We start from the raw sequence: 23,958 nt of genomic DNA, 5'->3' as shown, positions 1-23,958 counted from the left end.
GTCACAACAGCACTGGTTCCCTCTTCTTCTGTATCTTTCCAAGGGCAGTCATCATAAGTTACCTCATAGGGTGGATCTACTCATACAAGACAAGGGACCTCTCATTCATCAATAACCGCAAATAAACTTAAGTGGTAGTACCAGAGTCAATGAAGGCTGCCACACGAAAGTTCAACATTTATTCCACAACATACAAAACAGGATTAAGCACTTTCATTTCCTAACTGGAAACTTCATCAGAATCATTTTGCTACATCCTTTACATCCTATTTAAAGACCCAACACCTTGCCTATTGGCTGTAACTAATTACATCACTTCCATAACTTAAATCCCATTATTTCCAACACTTTATTGCACAATATTATGAAAAAACTTCTAACATTATTTCTATTAAGTTCAAATAAATTCAAATAATTCTCCAATCTATATGTCATAAAAATATATAGTCTTAAAAATTGTAAAACATTGTTATAAAAAATCATTATAAAGATTTGTATAAATCTTGTATAAATTTTTGTATAGTGTTTCACATCAGTTCTTAAAAATATTTAATTCCTTCAATATTTATTTGCTCTCATTTTTAAATATTTGTTTGCTCTCATTTTTAACGCTGGAAGTAAGGAAACATGGTCATTGAGCCCCAGGGGTACACAAGCATCCATTTGTAATTGCCATATTAATTCTCTCAGCTCCAATTACAGTTATGGAAGTGATGTAATTAGTTACAGCCAATAGGCAAGGTGTTGGGTCTTTAAATAGGATGTAAAGGATGTAGCGAAATGATTTTGATGAAATTTTCAGGTAGGAAATGAAAGCGCTTAATCCCGTTTTGTATGTTGTGGAATATAAAGTTGAATTTCATGTGGCAGCCTTTATTGACTCTGGCACTACCACTGAAGTTTATTTCTGGTTATTGGTGGACTTGCACGTCAGTGTTTCTACTGTATTTTTTGGTTGACCTCTCATTTATCCCCATCTGTCCATACTTCAGCTGACACTGTGGGTGACAGGGCTTTAATTCCTCACGGACACTTTTTTTCTGAGGATGTGCAGAAGGTCCTGCAGGAGGCCAGGAAACCTAGTACAGGAAAATCCTACTTATCCAAATTGAAGATGTATTCTATTTGGTGTCTCTCTCATAACCTGGACCCACTTACTGCGGATGTTTCTTTGGTTCTCTCTTATTTGCGTGAGTTGCTCAATGTTGGTTTGGCCTATCCTTCTATTAAGGCTCACTGATCAGCTATCTCTGCTTGTCTGACTTTAACTCCTTCTTAAGCTTCTAGATTTGAGGCTAAACAATTTCTTAAAGGCGTACTTAATATTAGACCTCCCAGGAAGCTTGTTCCTCCTCCCTGGGATCTTAATTTTATCCTTTTGAGCCTACTGCTTCAGCTTCCTTGCAACATTATTCTTGGAAGACTGTTTTTTTTAGCTCTTACTTCTACCAGATGGTTGTCGGAGTTGCAAGTCCTTATGACTTGTCCTCCTTTTTTAATATTTCATAAGGACAGGGTGTCCTTGCGTACTAATCCTTCTTTTATGCCTAAGGTGGTTAATAAGTTATCACTTAGTCTATTAATTTGTCTACTTTCCCCCTCGCTGCTATCTGACAGTAAGAGAGTGCTGCATACCTTAGACGAGCATAGACAACTCAGATTTTATTTGGATAAGAGTAAGGCTATTAGAAAATCTAATCAGTTTGTTTCTTTTCATCCTTGGTCTTTAGGGTTAGCTGTATCCAAGCAAACCATTTCTTCTTGGATTTCAAAAGGCTATTTCTTTTTGTTACACTTTGCATGGCAACAGCCTTCCTTCCTCTGTAAAGGCTCATTCTACTAGAGCTGTGACTATACTGACAGGCTGCAGATTCAGTTGGATCACTGCACATGCATCTACATCTATACTGACAGTCTGTAGACTCAGGTTGATCACTGGGTACATTTCTAAACTGAGACACTTTAGACACAGATGGATCACTGTACTTGCATTTAAAAAGAGAGGTTGCAGACTGATACTGATTACTGTTCATACATCTAAACTGAGAGGCTGCAGACACAAGGGGATGACTGTACTTGCAGCTAAACTGACAAGCTGTAGACTCACTATGCAGGAATTTAACTGACAGATTACAGGCTGAAATGGATCACAGTGCATGCATCTATACTGAGAAGTTACAGACAAAGGTGATTCATGATGCATGCATCTATACTATGAAGTTACAGATACAGGTGGATCACGGTGCATGCATCTATACTGAGAAGTTACAGACACAGGTGGATCATAGTGCATGCATATATACTGAGAATTTACAGACACAGGTGGATCACAGTGCATGCATCTATACTGAGAAGTTTCAGACACAGGTGGATCACGGTGCATGCATCTATACTGAGAAGTTACAGATCATATAGGTGGATCACAGTGCATGCATCTATACTGAGAAGTTACAGACACAGGTGGATCACGGTGCATGCATCGATACTAACAAGTTACAGACACAGGTGGATCATGGTGCATGCATCTATACTGAGAAGTTACAAATACAGGTGGATCATGATGCATTCATGTGTGCTGAAAAGTTACAGACACGTGGATCATGATGCATGCATCTATACTGAGAAGTTACAGATACAGGTGGATCATGATGCATTCATCTGTGCTGAGAGGTTACAGACACAGGTGGATCACGGTGCACGCATCTATACTGAAAAGTTACAGATACAGGTGGATCACGGTGCATGCATCTATACTGAGAAGTTACAGACACAGGTGGATCACGGTGCATGCATCTGTACTGAGAAGTTACATAAAGAGGTGGATCATGATGCATGTATCTCTACTGCGAAGTTACAGACAGAGGTGGATCACAGTGCATGCATCTATACTCAGAAGTTACAGATACAGGGGGATCATGATGCAGATACATGCATCTGTGCTGAGAAGTTACAGACACAGGTGGATCACAGTGCATGCATCTATACTCAGCAGTTATAGATACAGGAGGATCATGATGCATGCATCTATACTGAGAAGTTACAGACACAGGTGGATCATGGCACATGGATGGATATAAACTGAGATGTTGCAGACTCAGGGGGATTACTTTACTTGTATCTAAACTGAGTGGTTGCAGCACAGGTGGATCACAGTTAATGCATCTTTACTGAGAGCCTGCAGACTCCATTGGATTACTGGGTATGCATCAAAATTTAGAGGCTACAGAAATGAATGGGGCACTGTGCACTCATCTAAACTGAGAAACTACAGATTGAGCTGGCTCACTGGGCATACACCTAAAATGAGAGACTGCAGACACAGGCAAATCAGTGCACATGCATGCATGCATGCAAATTGAGAAGACAGACATGGATTATTGTTCATGACTCTAAACTGACAAACTACTGTAGACACAGATACATTATTGTGCATGCATGCATCTGATTTGAAAGATTGTGGATTCAGGTAGATCACTCTAAACAGAAAGACTGCACTCACAAATGGGTCACTGTGCACTCTTCTAAACTGACAGATTACAGGTTCAGGTGGAACACTGTGTTGCAATGGAAAGAAGATTCTTAAGAGCCAACTCAGGAGAAAGAACCACCAGGGTAGGTGAAATGAAGGCTTGGGCAGATCCAAGAACCATGGTTCATTTTGGCCAGTCATTAATCAACAAAAGTAGCTAAATGTCTTCCTTATGGGTGTTGATGCTGGAGCTTGGCTATCAGTTATATTACATAATCATAATATATCCCATATATTATATTAAGAATCTAACCAATATAACTAAGGCTACTGCAGCAGTGATCATTGATATATCTAATGTTATGGTAAATGTACTTACATAACTGTACTTTCTTTATCTGAGGATGTGCCATAGCTGTTTATAGAGTATGTAATGTATGGGAACCTATGATTGCTGCACATGCATCTAAACAAGTTAAGGTATGGCTGATAGTGGCTCTGATGGTACCTGGAGGTACTGTGGGGTGGAATAACAGTGTATTTCTTGGGGAAGATCCAAGTTCAAATAGTTGCATTGGATCTATAGCCATTGTTTTGGCTAATCCTGGAATACTCTGTCTCCCTGCCAGAATGGTCTTGAGGAAGATCCAAGTTCCAATAGTTGCATTGGATCTATAGCCCATGTTTTGGCTAATCCTGGAATGCGCTGTCTCCCTGCCGGAATGGTCTTGGGGAAGATCCAGGTTCCAATAGGTGCATTGAATCTATAGCCCTTGTTTTGGCTAATCCTGGAATATGCTGTCTCCCTGCCTGAATGGTCTCGGGGAAGATCCAAGTTCCAATAGTTGCATTGGATCTATAGCCCTTGTTTTGGCTAATCCTGGAATATGCTGTCTCCCTGCCGGAACGTTGGGGCATGTCACCTCATTTTCCTTTTCCTTCTGCTTACCTCCATGAAAAAGGAACTTCAACAGAGAATATCCACAGATCGCACTCCATTTTATCAAATGTATTCATTATCTAGGAGGAAAAAAATATCAGCACCTCTTCTGACTTTGTACTTGGCAAAAATAATGATGGTCTTGTTCCTGACTTTGAAAGTCAACAGCATATATTAATGTTGTAGGGTTACCTCATTACTGCATGGGCATTAGTCTGATAGCTGTGTTGTAATGAGTGATTAACAAAAACAACTTTTCACATACAAAGAATAAGTCGATGTAAGAAGGTTTACTTTGAGCTTCTGTCCTGTTGGAATGGTAAGAAGGAACTACTGACGAGCTGCAGAGACCACCCATTTCTAGTGACAGCAATGCTTTCTCCACTTGGCATGTCCACTTGGGAGAAAACGTTGCCAGGCCATGATAGTATCCTTTATTTTTTTTTTTTTTGCACAAAGTCCTAGAAGTAAGCTGCTACTGAAAAAAAATCAATAATAATACAATACCAGTACTGTTGAATCTCATTGTCCTTGTTTTTTGTTTGTTTTTTTTTGTTTTTTTGTTTTTGTAGATTAATAATGTCCTACTTTACGCCATGCATTTATAATTAGCTCTGCTGTTCTTTATCTCAAGACAAAAGTGTCCATTTGCAGTAGTTATATTGAAATTTTGATTATAAGGTCTGTCCCCAAGTTTACCATCACTGTCCTCCCACCCACAGTCTTGAATCACTAATCCATTACAAGATGAAAGTCACTAACAGCTCTCTCTGTGTTTCTTTTCCTACAGCGGAGTTGTTGTTTTTGTTCTGGGGAACCTTCCTATGTTATGCCGTGAGGACAGTGCCTTCCACGTTCCACGAACCTCGCTACATGGGCTTTGCACTGCACAATGAAATGATTCTGTCTGTTGCCTTTCACATTGTCAGGTACAGTCTTAGTGAGTTTCTAAATCTAAAGTTACTATGGTAACCAAATATAACATCAGTTTGAAGAAGATGGGTAAAAATCTGATACCACAGTGGCCAATAAATGCAGAATTCGCTGTGGGATCTTATTTTTAATAAATATATGCTTCATTTTAGTTCTGCAAATCATGATGTGACCAGACTACATTTTAGTCCTTTATTTATCTCCATCTACCATAAAGCGCCATTCATCATGCTTATTAGCTTCTTTATCTACTTCTTCTATTTATTAACATCATCTGGTGTCAGAGCAATTGGCAATGTATAGTATGCCCACCCTCCCCAGACTGGGTAAGAATTCAGCCTTTGAGAAGCAGATGCCTGCCTGATGCTCTTAACCAATTACCAGCTTGGTTACCATCCTGTCACTTGCCTTTTTTCACCTTTTTGTCCCCTAAACCTAGGTGGTAAGCAAAGACCTTACATTCATCATATAGCAATATGAAAGCATTTATGACAAGATTGTTATCAACCAGTTTTCTTTGTCAGATAAACTACACATTCCTGGAGCAGGACAGGAAACCATCCTAAGTCATGAGAAGAAACACATGGCTTTGGACTGGTTGAGTCCTCCTTATTGTAATTCAACATTGCTCATGAACTGCAGGCAAAAATAGAAGTGGTGCACAACATAATTAGAAATAATTTTCCAAGAATGACAGAAGGTATAAAGCAGGCTTGGATTCTTCTGGCCTGTTTCTAAACCTGTCTGGCTACAGATCAAGTGTATTTTCTTGCAGTGCAGTTCCACAGGCCCTAATTCCATCCAGCAACACCCCTCTCCTGCATTGGTTAGGATAGCTGACTGCTGAGCAGTTGACCTAGGTTTGATTCCTGACTAGTGCAGAATTTTAAGAAAGTGATCTCTTTTCAGCTGCATTTATTCCCAGCAACAAGGACAAGAATGTAATAAGGAGACTTAATTGTATTGGGATATGGGTATACCATTAATCTTGGTGAATTCCACTAAGATTCTTTAGCCAGTGGTATACCAAGGGTGGTGCAGTAGGAGTGGTGCACCCCTGGGCCAGGAAATAAGGTGGTGCATTGTTAGATGGCTCAATCAGCAGATGACAATGGCATGGTCATACAGAGCTAGCATTCAGAAAGTAGAGACAATACTGTATTTGCAGTTACAGCTGAAGCACTGAAGTGCTTTGTCTGTGGTAGTCTAACTGCAGCAAGCTGCTTGTTACACTTTTGTAGTAAGCAGTTTATACAGTTCTTTTTGAGCTTCCTTTTGAGCTTTCAAAGGACCTGTTTTTTTTGGTCCTCAACAATGAGAGAACTTTTTTTTGCATGTTTTCAGTTGCTGACCCTGAAGTGTAGCATAAGGGAGTTACATTCCCACTCCAGGTGACTGAATTGCTGACACTGCTGTGCAGCATTAAGGGAGTTCTTCACTTCTGAGTGTATTATCCTTCAGAGGAGATGTTAAGCTGAGGCCCCATCTGCTTGAGTTGGTGGTAGCACTACAGGATATAAAAGATGCCCTGGTACCTATCAAAAACAGTAGGGGAAATTCTCTGATGCCATGGCCAAATTACCCCTTGTAGTATAAATGCCACCTCTTGACTTCTGATCTCCCCTGAAATGAGGCTACTAGCCTAGTAGGACTAACCTGGTCAATAAATGGTTGTTGTGTCTTTCGGCTTTTCCCAGTTAAGGGGTCACCACAGCGGAACTCCAGTCTGCTAATGATTGGCAGTAGATTTTTACATGGCGAGTTGCCAGCCCTAATGCACAACTTTCAACGAAGGTACGCCCATTCACGCATGTGTCCACACAGAAGACGCACTAGCTGAGAATCGAACAGGACAACATCTTACTGTGACCACCGCTGACCTGGTCAATAAATGGTAAACAATTAAATAAACAGTTCCTAAATCTATGGTCATATTGTTTGCTTATATGTTTATTTTTATTTATCCTTTGTTGACCAGAGTAGTCCTAATATGCTAGTGGTCTCTTTTCAGGGGAGACCAGACTACTTGGGGAAATTTGGCCATGGTGTCATGGAACTTCCCCCTTTTCAATAGGTGCCATGAGATCTTTTGAATCCATCTAAGTTACCACCAACTCAAGGAGATGGGACCTCAGTTTAATGTGTTGTCCAAAGGGAGACGCATTCAGGAGTGCAGCACTCCCTTAATGCTTCAAGACGGTGTCAGCAATCCAGTCACAGGGAGTGAGAACAGAGCCCACATGCTTCTGGTTTTCCAGCATGAAAAGGTGATACCTGTTGTATGACTTACACTGACTTTTGATATAGTTAATGAACAAGACTCATTTACTGTTACAATTGTTAATCAGCTAAGTCCTCTGGGTACATCGTTCCCCTGTCGTGGGCAGCATGGCAGTACTATCTGGTCAAGGGACTTCCTCAGTCTCCCAGTAGGCAAATGGAGCCTGATGGAATCAAGCCCTGAACTATTGGTTGAAGCTGAGTACCAGCTCATAGCCTTACTCTTCTGTTTTATCTCCTTGTCTAGAATTTTAGAAGCAAGCATTTGGATGAAATGTAAGAAAGACATTTCACATGAACTACAAGATTTTCCATGGACAGTCTAACTCTCAGTTAAAGTTGAGCTTGTTACCCCAGCACAAAACCAAAGCAGGATAGTATGTTTTTATTCATTGTGACCTCAGTATATGGGCTAATCCATATGGGCTTCTTCAGGCATGACCTGGATAGAATAGCAAACACATGCGAATATTTTCATAGACAGGCTTAACAGTGAAGTAAACATAGTTAAACATGGATCATCTAATGTCTTTAAAAGAAGTTAGTACATAAAACAGTTCAGCAGAAAACTACCACATCACCAAGAAAATAAAACACAAAGCAATCTGTACCAAACATAAATACCTTTATTACCAAATGTTACGGTAACTAGATTGTGGTAAAGATACAGTATGAGTCTTAGAAGTGTATATTGTACAATTCTAAAACAAAATAAGAATAATAAAGATTTCCTTTTTCCATTCATCTAAGGTCTAGTGGTTCCAAGGTAAGAACAATTAGTAGGGGGCACACAGATCCTCACAGAGAAAACATCTTTCAAAAATGTATTTTTGAAGTCATTTAGATTTGGTCTCAGAAATTGGTAGATGGAGTTCTAAGATATCAAGAAAATAATTCTATCTCTGGAAAGTATCTTACACATTTTTACTTACCCAACAAAAAGGCAAGATATATAATGCAAACTGGAAATTTAAAATGCTCAGATGAAAATGAGTTTGTATTAAATATCAGTAAGGATGGTAAGCAAATAATTGTTAATGGAATAACAGAAACGGAGACGGAAGGAAAAAAATGGACCAGGAAACAAAGATGAACCCATTTGCAGAGTCTTGGGTACATATACATTCTATGGCATGACACATATTTCTACTGCAACCTGTACAAATCTTCCAAAATGGCAATGAGGTAGTGCCAGAGACCTTAGAAGCAACACTCTAACTTACCTGCAGTAATCCGAGGGTTTCTGATTAGCAGCTTTGTCCTCAGTCCTAAATTCCAGGCTGTAAATTTTAATGGACAGTCATCAAGGCTCACTAGATTCCTTGATTTGTTCCCAAGACTATGTCAGTGGGAGCTAAAATTAATGTTATCAAGGTTATGTCAAGTGGGGTAAAACTAAAATCAACATTATCATCACAAATATAATAGCACATTACAGTTTTTAGCTGGAAAGCTAATGATGCCAGACATAAATAGTGTGTGTGTGTGTGTGTGTGTGTGTGTGTGTGTGTGTGTGTGTGTGTGTGTGTGTGTGTGTGTGTGTGTGTGTGTGTGTGTGCGTGTGTGTGTGTGCGTGTGTGTGTGCGTGTGTGATTATAGAATAATTGCACAAAGATAACATAGGTGTAAATGAAAAGTCTGTATTTCAGCTCTACCTAACAAATTTTCTTATACTGTCAGCCTCACTTTCCCTTTCAGGTGACTAACCAATAGCAAGTCATATGTCATCAGTGTTTCAATATTGAGAAAGAAACATTAGAAAGTATAAAAACAGAAAACATTCTTTGGGGCACCCTCCCATGTGGGTAAATTCACCCATCCACATCCCCCTAATTTACATATACCAACTCCATGGTCATACTACAGTATGGAAAAAGAGAAAAAAATTGCTGCTGTCCTCTGTCTGTCCACTCTATGCAAGTCAATACAGTTTTCTGCAATACAGAGAACTGAGGTTTGACTAGCTGCCTTAGAACTAGAGTATTCATGCAGGTAGGGAGGGGAGTGAAGGGGCTTGGCCCCTCAACTGTCCTGCGAGGGCTGGGGAAGGTTGCATGCAGAAAACAGAATAGATGCAAATTCTCTGGTGGAGACCAAGGGAAACACCTCACATGTTTAGGGGTTGGTGGGAGGGGCTGCTTGATAGCAAAGTCCCTTGCAGCTGCATGACCGTACCCATCATGGACAGCCAATTACATGCCCCTTCCCCTTGCACAGCTGAGTATGCAAACATGTGGACATAGGGCTTCAAAAATGAAAATCTCCCAAACCACCCTAATGGCTGCCTAAATGATAGCCCCTCTCAGACAAGTCTCGCCCTCAGTGAGGACAGCACAAATAGGTCAGTTGGCTGAGAGGGGCCAATGACTGGCAGACAGCAGATGCAAAATGAAAAAAAAAAGTTGGGATGTATCAAAACACTGCAACAAAACAAAATGAAAGGCAAGTCACTCAGTGGAGAATGCCTCAGATGAATTTAAGTACGCTGTCAGTGGTTATCATCAAACACTGTGCACACTTTGCCTGGGACGACGACTCTAAGAACTCATATTATTTTTATTTATAGTAGTATTTATAGTAGTATTTATAGCAGTATTTATAGCAGTATTTATAGTAGTATTTATAGTAGTATTTATAGCAGTATTTATAGCAGTATTTATAGTAGTATTTATAGTAGTATTTATAGCAGTATTTATAGTAGTATTTATAGTAGTATTTATAGCAGTATTTATAGTAGTATTTATAGTAGTATTTATAGTAGTATTTATAGCAGTATTTATAGTAGTATTTATAGTAGTATTTACTATATACAGATTCAAATATTGAGCAGTAATTTGCATCATTTAATAGCTTCTACAGACTGTAACGGAGGGGACATTCTGAACTTCTCAAGTGATGACATTATCGGTGTACTGCATAAAGTAGTGGCATCATTAAGAGGGCTTTGAATATTTCATCCAGCCATGCAAAATAAGATTTAGGATCACTGTATTCACACAGATTTGGATGGTGCTAAACCAGTGAACCTCACATTTCAATTCACAGCCCTAGATTCACATTTTATTTTATTCATTATTTTATTTTATTTTACATTTGATTACCGGGAAGGTTTGACCTGACCCATGTTCTTTTTCAGCAGAGGCTTGGGGAGAAAGGCTCCCCATAATACATATAGGTTGAGAAGACTATGAGAACAAAACAAAATCATTACAAAGACATGCGTCTGGAGTGTTTCTCCCCAGGCCTCCCCTGAATATTGGCTTCGCTCCAAGTCGAACTTTCCCGGTAAACAAATCATCATCATCATCAGCCCCCTTTTCCCATTTTTCTACATGGGATCTGCGTATCGAGTTAACTGTAGTCACCTCTCTCAATTCAGTGCCACATTCCTGCCTTCTTCAACACTCATGCCTGACTGTCGCAGATCTTTCACACAATCCATCCACCTCTTTGCTGGACGTCCTTGCTTCCTCTTACCTTCTTCCTGTCTGTCCCAAATCTTCATCATCAGATTGTCTTCTGCTTTTCTACACATGTGCCCAAACCACCATAATATGTTCTCTTAGATATTTTTTCTGCAACTGGAGCTATGGAAAACAAATGTTAAATAAAAATAAATAAAATAAATAAAAGAAACCCATACAAGATAGTACACTTTGAAAACATAATAAGTAGCATTTAGTGACAAATATGTGACCATACTTAGTTCCCAGATTCCATACAAACATTAAATATTCACTATATCGAATAGATTAGACATACAGGGTCATAGGTTTCGTTGAGCACATTGCATCACCTATTTATCAGAAGTTTTAGGAAGTGACAGCTTAGAAGATGTAGTTGTTTTAGCTGAGAGAAACAGTTTAATTGGAAATAGTACATGGACACAGCCACTTGTTCGATAAGTGAGTTTTCAGTATTTTTTACATTGAGTTAAGGCTGAGATAGATGTTATGTTAGAAGGTAGTGTATTCCAGATTTTGTCAATGTAGTTGGAATATAGGGCTTCACCAACCATATTGCCTGCTGAGGTCATTTTTATTTGTATCTCATTATGTTACACTAAGCCTGTACCAGAGTGCTGCAGGGATGGACACTAATACACAACAGTTTTCCACCAAAGTGCCACATGGTATGATAGTTTATAATACAATAATCTGTATGCAGAACACTGGGATTTCTGGGAAACGTTTGTCATTTATCCAAGACAGTAGCACCACCGAGTTTAGTAATAACAATAGAAATTCCACAGGAACCAGTGTGAAGAACCTAAATGTGTTTTTTTCTCAAATCCTCCAAAGAGAAACGTGCAGTAGTGATGTGAGGCAGTACAGCCTCAGGCAAATATAACACCACAAAACTGTTTCAGTATTAATATACACCTTCACCAGTGTTATCTGGATGGTAAATACAGTCCCAGTGGTGTAGCTAGGGGGGCAAGAAGGGCAATCCACCTCGGGCATTGGCACTTTTTAAAAAACAAGAAGCTGTTGCAGGTTTTTTTTTTGGCCTGGCAGCTGGCACAGAAAGGTGAAAGTCAGGTGGTGTCATGCTGGCTTTCAGTTTGGCTGAGTTGCACACCATAATGTAGATGTATGCACACAGCAGCAGCAGGCCAGCAGGCAGCTCTTAGATGGGTGCACAGCTGCAGTCGCTTACCTAGATGTGGAACAGTGTGGGAAAAATAGCGGTGCAGTGGTGCAGCGGCTAGCACTGTCACCTCAGTGCAGCAGATTCTCTGGTTCAATTTTCAGCTGGGGTGCCTTCTCTGTGGAGTCTGCATGTCTTGTCTGCATTCACGTGGGTTTCCTCTGGGTGCTCTGGTTTCCTCCCATGTTCCAAAGAAATGTCTCTGGAGCATTTCTCCCCATGTCTGTGCTGAAAATGAGATCTGTCCCAGTCAGACTTTCCAGTAAACAAATGTTAAATAAATAAATAAATAAGCCCCAGGCTGGGAAGAAGAATATACAAAAAGCGGCCAGAATGTAAGCACTGGGTATTGATTTCACTGACCGATAAACAGTAAAGTACAACATTTTTTCTTTAATCTCCACTATATGTAAAAGAAGTGAAAACAAACTAATGGATATGAGCAATTAATTTTGTTCCATGATGAAGACAAGTAACAGAAGGTGTAAAGTGGTAGTTGTGCCGTTTGGACAGACTTGAGATAAAATTAATTACTGTACATTTCCAAACACAAACATAGCTTTCTAATTATCATGTTCTAAGTGGCTGAGAGTTGAATTCATGCAATTATTCTTCAGCTCAACAATCTCTGTTTTACATAGAAAATGATTGCACATTTAGTTCCACATGCATATTCAGCAGTGAGAATGGTGTGTGTGTGTGTGTGTGCATCTATGTGAGCACACGCGCGCTTGTGTGTGTGTGTGTGTGTGTGTGTGTGTGTGTGTGTGTGTGTGTGTGTTTGTATGTGAGCATGTGTGTGTGTGTGCCTGCATGTCTGCAGGAAAGTGAATGTGGCAGCATGGATATAGGTGTGCATGTATTCAGGGTCTATATTACATTATCGAATATTCATGTATTCCAGTACAGAATAGTCGACCCGTAAATGTCGAAAACATCAAACGTCGAACAAGTACAAAAAATACAAAAACCCACCCAAGCAAACCATTTAAATGCTGTAAGCAGGGGGGCAAGCCCCCCTGCCCCCCCCACCCACTACTTAAATATACCAACTCCGAGATCGCTATACAGTGCAGGCAATGGAAAACTTCCATTTCTGCACTGTACGGAAATCTCCATTGAAATGTTCAATGTTTGACGTTTTCAACATTTACGGGTTGACTATTACGTTTTCGAATACATGAGTATTCGATAACGTAATATAGATCCTGTATTTACATGTATGTATGTTTGGGTGATCATATAGGGAAGCTTTGTGTGTATGTGTGTGTGTGTGTGTGTGTGTGTGTGTGTGTGTGTGTGTGTGTGTGGGTGTGTGTGTGTGTGTATGACTGTCTGAATGTGGATATATTTATGTGCTTGTTGTCGGGGTGCCTATACTAGTGTAATATGTAGGCTGCTAGAGAGAGCACTATTGTAACCCGTTATGACAGTAGAGTACTAAATTTAGAAACACATTAATTAGCTGCTAAGGAGGTATTTATCTTACCTCGTGGGATTTTCTTTTTGTTTCTTCAGTTTTTTGTGCATTACTTCACTTACCCAAAGGTTCCTGGACTTCGTTAGCTCCAATGCCGTGGACCAGACCCTTGTGGGTGTGTCAACCAGCTGGTCCAGCTGGTTCCTGGACTTTGTTAGCTCCAATGCTGTGGACCAGCTGGTTGACATACCCACAAGGGGCTCAAACATCCTGTATCTGGTGCTCATCAACATGGCGACCGCTGCACTACCCCAGTGTGTGGCCATCCCTAGTGAGATCTGACCACAAATCAGTCTCGCTAGAAGTAACTATAACACAAGACCCCCTCTTAGAAACAACTAGACTAAAAATACTTCTCCAAGGCCAGTTACAACTTCTTACATGACAACAAAAATAGCTTCATAGATCCTTCCCACTGATGGAGCAGACACCTATGCTGAACTATGCACCAATGTTTTATACAAGCACCTGTACAATTGTATTGACTCTGCCATACATGATAGAACCAAAGCAAGATCTTCAAAGAAAAACAAACCTGCCTGGTGGACAACTGCCATTAATAGGCTATACAATAGGAGAAAGAAATTGCTGTCTAAGAGTAGGAAGGAATAGTCTCAAAACTGGAAACACTCCCTCCTCGACTTAAACAAGCAAATAAGATTCCTAGTGAAGTCCTCCAAAGCTAGCTATGAATCTAACTTAGCTTCCCTAACTAAGTGTAACCACAAGGCATTATTTAGTTACATCCATAACCCCAAAGGTAAGGCCCAGATTTGCTCTGAACTTATAGTTAATGGTACTACATAAACAGAACCTGTGGAGACAGCAAACCTGCTAGCTGACAGGTTCGATGAAAACCTCACTCCCCTGTTCCCACCACATATACCCCAAAGCATCCCTAACACCTGTTTCCCCTCCCATTATCTCCACGGAGTAGGTCTTAAATGCCCTCTCCACAGACAAAAATACAGCCTCTATGGGTCTGGACAACACCCCACGCTGTGTTCTACATGGGTTAAAACAGGAATTAGCATCACCATTGAGCATCCTTTTCAATCACAGCCTAAGCACTGGCTTCATCCCAGTGGAATGGAAAACAGCTACCATCATCCCTTTGCACAAAGGGGGTGCATCCATGGACCCTGGGAACTATAGACCCATTAGCCTGATCAACCTTATCTGCAAGGCCATGGAGTGAATCATCATGGACGTTATTAACAAAGATATAGGAAATCTCCAATTGCTCGACCCCACCCAGTTTGGCTTTATCAAGGGGAGATCATACCTGTTAATCCTGGTGGACTTCTTTGAGACAGTCACCAAAGCCCTAGATGAGGGCAAATCTGTACATATGGCCTATGTAGACTAAAAGACTGTGGCTGACAAAGTTTGCTGTTGAAACTGCTAGTGATGTCAACATCCTACAAGAAGGTCTTACGCAAGTCATGGTCTTAAACTTAATGCAAAAAATGCATTATCATCCCCTTCTGCAAGGGTGATGTTCCTGCAAACTACCACATCAATAGCAATACCCTAAGCACACAGTCAGTGGTGAAAGGTCTAGGCAAACAGGTCGACAGCAACCTTAACTTCGATCAGCATGTCTCCACAGTGGTAAGAAGGGCATTTTATATGCCTTATCTCATAAGTAAGGGCATTGCCTCCAGAAAAAAGAGGTTATAACCTCCCTCTACTCCTCCCCTATCAGGCCAATAATAGTGTACAACACTCCCTTTGGTATGTTCCTTTCCAAACACCTGCAGCAATTGGAGAAACCACAAAGGCTCCTTACAAAGAAAATTCAGGGTCTATAAGATCTGTCTTATGTGGACAGACTGAAATCATTGTCACTTTACTCTGTGCCGTACAGACTGCTCAGAGGTGGGAAGCGCCTTGCATATAGAGCAATCTCTGACCCAGCTTTAATGGAAATGCTGCACATTCACAAGTCAGATGGCACATGGGTCACTCGCTCAAAGGACCTTAACCTGGTATGTGACATCAACAATAACTTGCTGGAGAGACAGATTTGTCTCACAGAGGTTGCCCCCACCTTTGGAACAAGCTTCCTATTCATGTTAACAAAGCCCCTCATTGGTCCTATTTAAATGGAGTTTTTGCAGTTGGATGGGTAACCAGAAATTCACTCTGGGGGTTCCACCTGTGTCCCTCTTGGACAGGGGCAATTGGTTCTGATTTCAGTGTCTGCTTGAATCAGACACCCTTAGGAACATGGGTTGAACTTGGCTAGGGTTGTAAGGGCCCTGTGGCCATTAGCTTAGTAACCTCCTATGATCCTATGATCCCAGAGTAGGTGCTTTCAGACAGGCTGCATTGCCTAAACTCTCCTACATGTGCCAGTGATGCCCTCCTCATTACACTCCCACCTGTACTGCCTCTTTTATCCCTCCTCAGTTGTAAACCCAGCTGTGATTATCATCAAGAAATTTCATTCACCTTTTACTGGCTACCCCCTTCTGTGCATATTTGTGTAAATAGTTTTATCTGTATTGCTCTGTATATCTCTTGACCTGGGCTGTGCCTGAAACTGGACTCTTCTGTTCAGTGCTGTACCCTGGTATAAAAACAGAAATTATGGATATACAGAAACAGATAAAGGAAACAAGAAAAGGTAGTTAAGTAGAAAAAATCAACTGATATTAAAGAATTACTTGTGAAAGTTACTGTTTCCAGGAGAAAAGTACTGAGACACCAGTGTTTGTGTCAGTAGGGAAGAAGGAAGTACCCACTAGATTATGACAGACTGACCTTGAGAAAACGCCGGAGTGAGTTCAACTTTTCATAAGGCCGTTACAATTTAAAAATGTACAGTGAGGCAATGACGGATTGTGCAGGGCAGCTAGGGTTGTAGAAGTGGCAGAAGATGTTCCTATGTCTTACCCTTACTTTGTGTTACAAAATGGCTTCTTATACAGATTGAGGATAGAGAAAGTAATATGCCAATTCTTGGTGCCCAAGTCTTTCAGAAACATAAGGATTAGATCTGAACATACCCTTCTGCAAGGGTGACACCTATAAATGTGCAAGTCTGAAGCCTGTATCCTAGCAGGGGTTTACTGATGGAGAATAATGAAAGAAACTGAGAACTTTTATGCTGGATGTCCTGATTGCGAGAAGATAGTCCCTCATTCAGGCTTTTTAAAATGCTTCAGTTTTAGTGCCCATCAAAACATTGCCATTTCAAGGTAATAGTGTATACATTCTTAGACAACTTGTAAACTCTTGCAATTGATTTCAGTATAGTTTGGTTATTATGGACAATACAACTAAGTACCCGAAAGCCATCCAATTACATCATTAATTTTAAATCTGTAACCAGGAAGTTAATCTCATTATTTTCAAGGATATGAATACCGCATCAAATACTCATTTCATTCATGTTCAGAATAATGCATGAACTAAATCGATGTTTTAAGGTAAAGCGTATAAAAACCTAAATTTACCATCCACAGAAGGATGGACTAGTAAAGTTTGTTACTGGGGAATGACAACAGTCTTAGTGCAACAGCTGCAGTCAAAAATCAGATGGCTCTCTAACTACTGTACAAACAAATTGGCGGTTTGTAAAATTGTAGTGCAGCCTTCCATCTTTCATACTGCATTTTGTGTTCCTCAGAGGTTTGTTCTTGGCCTTCTTCTTTTCTGTGTGTTTATTGATTCCTATTTTGGATTTTATCTGGGCTACTGACATTTTCATAAATATGTGTATAACTTATTAATTTTTGCTGATGATTTTAATACTAAAGTAGATAATAGTATTCATACCCTGGATTCTCCTAGTGTGGAGCCTTTGAGAGTGTTCCATCTGTTGCAAGTACCTGGTTAGGTACGTGCCACAGGGGGCATTGTACTCAGTGAAGGGTCTGATAAGGGCTGAGTAGAGCGGTGTTATAACTTCCTTGGACTTGGATGCCATACCTTTGTCTATGAGTTTTGACTAAGTATTGGTCGAATGCCAGATTACTCTCTACATGTGTTCCCAGATCCCTAACGATTGGGTCAACTCTTAGGGGTGTTTTATCGATGAAGTAATTTGCTTGGGTGGACAATTTCCCAAACAGCATTCTAATACATTTCTTTGCATTGAGTTTTAATCCGTGGGTTTCGTATCAGCCATTTGTTTGTGTTAGACCTTCTTATTGATGTTGATGTCATGGGGTGAATCTATGAGAGCTCCCAATTTACAGTCCTCTGAGAACCTGGTGAGCCAGAGGGCTTTGAAATTAGACTTGACTTCCAAAAACTAGATGGCAAACAGGATTGCAAAATTTGAAACGGATCAGTTTCTTCTCGCATTCTAACACCATTCTCCATGTCATTCTGTATTATTTGCATATGTGTGTGTATGCACCCCTGTTACATAGATGTTTGTACACAATATCCTCATGATATACTGTTCGAGAGTAGTGCATACACATTTAGGTACTCAAAAACATTTCATAAATGTCAAACCAGCTCTGGGAGTCATATAGATGACCACACAACACAGAACTGGTCTGCTCCAAAAATGCTCTCTTTACAGCAGTTGTAATCAGAATTACTTATTTACTTGTTTTATATGGCTGTTTATTTATTTATGTATTTGTTTTTGCTAAATACACAGCAAACATGGCTCAGAATTAATTATTGTGATATGTCCCTATTTTTGGGGCTTTGTGCCACTTTTATTTATGTCTTTGTCCAGATTTTTTCCTCTAAGAGGTTGAGAGGTATAGCTATATGTATTTTGGGTGTTTTCATGTGAATTTAGCTTATATATTAATTCACATTTTCTTATTCTGTCATTTCAAAGTTTGAAGTGAATTATAGTACTACAAATAGTTTAAGAGTGTGACTGCCCCTGATTATTTTTGGATTAGTTTAGTCCCACTCCCTGGTTCTTTTGAGATTTGTCCTCCTTGATTGGTTGAGAGCTATGTTTCAGGTGGAAAGATTCCATGGCACTTATATGGCAACATTTGTCCAGTACGGTGCTGTGACTGAGTGGTTTATGCAATTATGACAGTACTTTGCTGTCAGCACAGGTTTCTGTTTCATACATTGTACCTGTATGTACAGTAGAGCATTTGTAGCTATCTGTCTACAGATACTATTAAAACAGTTTGCGTTGATTTTCTATATTTTTGATCAGCTTGTTATCTGTAAGAACAGGTAGGCTGTGACAGTGGTGTCCTAGTGCAACTTGGGAAAATGGGTCGATAGGGACATGTGATACCTTAATGAGTTTGTTTTTACTTATGCACAGACACGTGGAATGTCTTGCATACTGATACTGTGTCGGTTGTCCCTTTTTTAACTTCGCCAAATGTTTTGGGTTTCTAAAACTGTTTTTGTTAACTGGGTAGTATGTAGCACATAAAACCATTTAAACAGGAGTTAGTACAATATATATAACATTCGTATTATTATTTCACTAAAAAGATTTAACTGTATTGTGAAATAATTGTGTTAAGTTGTTAAAAGATCTGGACTTTTTGCATTCCTGAAAAATGTGTATGGTACGTGATGAACCATATATTAGATCCGCACTGCTAGTACTTTTTTTTTACTGTTAGTATTTTATATACTTCTTAAGTTGTTGGTCTGACAGCGGATTGTACTACTTGGTGCAATTGCCTCTTTCCACAGAGAAGTGAATATGTAGAGTAGTATGTTTGTTATGATTGTACACGGTGCATTTATGTCTCCACAAACTAACAATTTAGTTTTCTTTGTGTGAGGATTATTTATTCTTCCCTGTTGTTGTTGTTATTCTTCATGACTGTCATTATTATTTACTATTCTGCATCATTAATATTTTTTTCTCTCAAGTGTCAATCTAATCTTATTCCAAAGATGAAGTGAAGAAAAGAGAGCGGTGCTGCTCTTACAAAAAAGAGAAAGATGAGGGAAGAAGTATTAAAAAAGAATGAAGGTGCACTATTGAAATACCTGAATCGTGAAGAAACTACTATTACTGCTGCACCTGAAGCAGTTTCCGAATTAAAACCAACATTAAGTTCAAGTAGTTCATCAACTTCAGGAGATAAACTGTGTGATGAACAAAACATTCCAGCCATTAACTGAAAAGTTGTTGGTCTTTGGCCAAGCAAGATTAATGATGACACAGGGATGTTACTAGTATGTCAAGGTCCATCTGAGGTCCAACACCTAGATTCTCATTTCAGTGACGTGATTCATTAAGATGCATCAATCAAAGGACAAAACAAAAAACTTACATGCAACTGTTTTTTTTCGAACCCTAGCAAATGGTGAAAAAATGTTTAGATTGTGGTTATTTACTCTCCTTTCAAGGAAGCTCTTTACTGCTTTTGTCGTAGACTGTTTTCAGACAGAAGTTATTCAAATTTTGATTCTGTGGATGGATTCAATATGTGGTGGAAACTGAATCCTAAAATAATTGAGCAGGAATCCAGTGAGGCCCACGTTCAAAAATTAACACAGTGGAAGGAGTTGGAAATTAGGATTAATTGTGGAACAACTTTTGATAAAAAAAAAATCAGGAAGTTATTGAAAACGATAAGTGGATGCAAATCCTTTCAAGATTGTTGGACATAATTAGATTCCTAATGAAATAGAATTTGGCATTACAAGTTAACCAAGAAGGAATTAATGAAAATTATATTGATTCTTAATTGACGGGAAATGGAGGAAATTTTTTAGGATTAGTGCATTTGTTGGTGAAATATGACCCAGTGTTTCGAAAACATACTCTCAGAATCAAGCTGGGAAATAAATTTGTTAAATCTTATACGTCACCTACGAGCCAAAATTAATTTATAGAAATTTTGGGAAATAAAGTAAGAAGCAAAATCATAAAACAAGTTAAATAAGCCAAGTGCTATTCTATAATATTCAGGAGCACTCCTGACATTTTACATAAGGATCAGATGAGCCAAGTTTTGAGCTACATTATGATTGATGGAGATAAAGTAAAGGTAGTGGAATCATTTGTAGACTTTATCAAAATAAAAGGTAAAACCGCCAGGAATATTTTGAGTATAATTTTGGAAAAAGTAGAACATGATGCAATTGATATTCAAAATTGTAGAGGACAAGCTGATGACAATGCTGCAGTAATAGCTGGACAATATACTGGTGTTCAGAGACACATAAAAGAAGTTACTAGAAAAGCAGAGTTTGTTACATTTATTAATTATATGCTGAATTTGACCAGTCTACATGCAGCTTCTGTTGCTATAAATTCTGTCACCTTTTTTGGAACTTTGGATTTTATGTTCACGTTTTTTAGGTCCTCAACTCATCATTAGGATATTCTGACTTTGGTCACTTGTCAAAGTCTCAAGCGTGTAATAGAAACATAGTGGCATATAAGAGGAGAAGCTGTAAGTGTCGTAAAAAATCTTAGGCATTTTAAAAGCTTTAGAAGATTTACCCAGTGAAGAAAAACATACAGTTACCTGGTCAGATGCATACTACTTGCTGCATTGCAATCGTTTTCCTTTCTCTCTTGGAGATTCGTGGAAACTAGTCCTGATAAGGACTCTTGGTGACCCAGTGTCGTTTTTAAATTGCCTCTTCTACCGAAAGTAAGGGAATATATCTCAGTTCTTCCTGCTGTGGTGAAACTGTATTCTCAGAACTAAGGTCTGAGGAGCAGCACACTGTCCACATGATAAACCATGAGAATGTGTGTCTAGAAGCCCCCAACACACACATCTGAACAGAAGTTTTTACCCAACTTTCAGAACAAGGGTCTCTTTTGGATGTCTAGAGTATGCAGCTGACCGAGGGATGTCATGGCAGATTTATTTATTTTTATTTATTTTACATTTGTTTACCGGGGTGGTCTGACTGGACAAAGCTGCCCTGTTTCAGAGGAGGCCTGGGGAGTAAAGCTCCAGAAACAATTGCTAACATACTTTACATAAGATATTTACATAAGCATTGTGGTTTACACATACAGTTATAAAATATAGCAGATAATAACATATGACTGCATAAGATATTTACATAAGCATGGTGGTTTAGACATACAATTAAAAGTATAGCAGGTAGTAACATAAAATGGCTGTTCATACAGTATGTTTAGTAGAGATAATCATGAAGATGTAATGAAGATGGTTCAAACATAGAGAACTCCATGACCTCTGTACTGCAAACTAAATACTCTGAAACCTTTGTGTACCATGTGATAGGCTAATTAGTGTAGTTAGGTCTGTAACATTTAAAGGTATACACTTACAAATCTGACATCCCTCTATTTTAAAGCTTAAAAAATATATTTGTGACAAGTATCCATTATGTTATACTGATCACTGAAATGAATCTTGCTATTATACTATACACGCCAACTGCTAGTTACATCAAAATCAAACTTTTTTATGCACATTTAAGAACTAATTTGAATAACAAACTTTTCAGTCCTTAAAATATTTATTAGCACTGGAACAGTCCATCTACCTTTCAAATTTCTTCAACTGTCCAACATTTTGGAGAATAATCGCCCTGCTAGTCGAAGACTATTACATGGCAATGTGTCAGCTCATTAGTTTAGACTTGCCAACTTTTAAATTGCTGATTGTTGTTTGGCATAAAAAAAATCACTGTCAGTGTAGTTTATATTAGTTCGTAGTTATTAGTTTATATTAGTTCACAGGCAGTGATGTGTGATGTATGTTTTTTTCTCCATTATCTGCAGTTATGCAGCCATGGAGTTAATATATTTAAGGAAGGGGATGGGGGACAAAACCTCCTCATATGAGGGTACAGATGCTTCACCCTGTAAAATATGCTTTTTTATTAATTTTTCATTAGGTTGAAGATTCAACCATTTTTTTTAAATCTGTTTTGGATTCAAACAGTTGAAACTTGAGGTAACACAGTACAACCCTTAACATTTTAACCAGTCTCTTTACAGTGGACATCTGTCCTGGGATTCAGAAACATTATCACCAGTGGAAAGCCCTTTTTCCCAACTGGCAGTAGCCATTTCCATTTCTTTGACACCCCACCGCAGTACTTACCTTACAGAGGTGCTGCACTGTAGTGGGCTGTATCTCTGGCCTAAAGCAAATGCTAATGATGCTTTCCAGGGGACTGGCATCTGATAATTAGCCATGTACTATCCTCTGGAAATGCCTGTGGTAGATGCTTTATACAGCCAAGTGATTCAGAGAACAGCTTGACTTTATAAATCTCCACTACCAGCCACATTAGTTAACTCAGACAAAGGCTTGTGTTAGCCCATTAGTTCAAATGGGTGAGATCACATTAGGAGTAAGTGCCAGGGAGTCTAGCAGACATGTAGTGTTGGTGGGGATTGTACATACGTGTATGTGCATGGCTGCATTGTGTGACTGTTTCCAGAGGTGTGAGCTGTCTCAGGTGAAGCATGTATGTGTATGAGTCTGCGTCTGCATGGTAGTCACAGTAGGGGGCATTAGTTAGGGGATAGATAGGATAGATGTATGTGTGTGCAGGTGTGTGTGTGTGTGTGTGTGTGTGTGTGTGTGTGTGTGTGTGTGTGTGTGTGTGTGTGTGTGTGTGTGTGTGTGTGTGTGTGTGTGTGTGTGTGTGTGTGTGTGTGTGAGAGAGACTATACATGGGTGAATGAGTGAGTGTGTCCATGAGTGCAATCAGCTAGGGGTGTCTGATGTGCACTGAGTATCTGTGTGTGGGGGTATATGAGTGTGTGTGCGTGTGTGTGTGTGTGTGTGTGTGTGTGTGTGTGTGTGTGTGTGTGTGTGTGTGTGTGTGTGTGTGTGTGTGTGTGTGTGTGTGGCTGCCATACCTCTAATCTCCCTTTGACTTATGAGCAAATCCTACAATACTGGGGGAGGAACACTAGGCACCAGGGATGTTGACATACAACCCTAAGCTGCTCCGAAAGTTAATAGAACTACGTTTTGAAAGATGTGTGATGGGTGAAACTTGACACTAGGGGTACTCTTGAATAATGCCTTAATTTACTTACAAAGTTAATAGAATAAAGATTTTGAGCATGATGCTTAGTATGAATACTAAGATATATGAAATTCTAATGTCTGGCATTATTGACTAACTGTAATGGCCCATGACTCACAGGGGGTGTGCTGAATACTTCCTGACAAAACTGGGGGGCGGAGGTGGCACCACATCTTACATCAAAATGCAATTTTTCCACAATAATAAGAATGAAACTCTTATAGGGGGCAAAAGGGATAATGACAAATCAGGGATGTT

The 23,958-nt window shown here is 39.4% G+C and overlaps 1 protein-coding gene across 1 annotated transcript in view; it reads left to right on the top strand.

Annotated features, from left to right (window-relative positions):
* GPR179 (G protein-coupled receptor 179) overlaps nucleotides 1-23,958 on the top strand; it is a 1,377,357-nt gene that overhangs the window by 1,121,874 nt on the left and 231,525 nt on the right. Inside the window, exon 8 of the mRNA XM_044055354.1 lies at nucleotides 5,200-5,338. Coding sequence (XP_043911289.1) covers nucleotides 5,200-5,338 — 139 coding nt within the window. The remainder of the gene's footprint in view (nucleotides 1-5,199; nucleotides 5,339-23,958) is intronic.

The sequence above is a fragment of the Protopterus annectens genome, chromosome 13.part0 (assembly GCF_019279795.1).
Source record: "Protopterus annectens isolate FY-2018-M chromosome 13.part0, PAN1.0, whole genome shotgun sequence".
Taxonomy (NCBI): Eukaryota; Metazoa; Chordata; order Ceratodontiformes; family Protopteridae; genus Protopterus; species Protopterus annectens.
The sequence above is the reverse complement of the archived record's forward strand: the minus strand, read 5'-3'. Positions and strand labels throughout refer to the sequence as shown.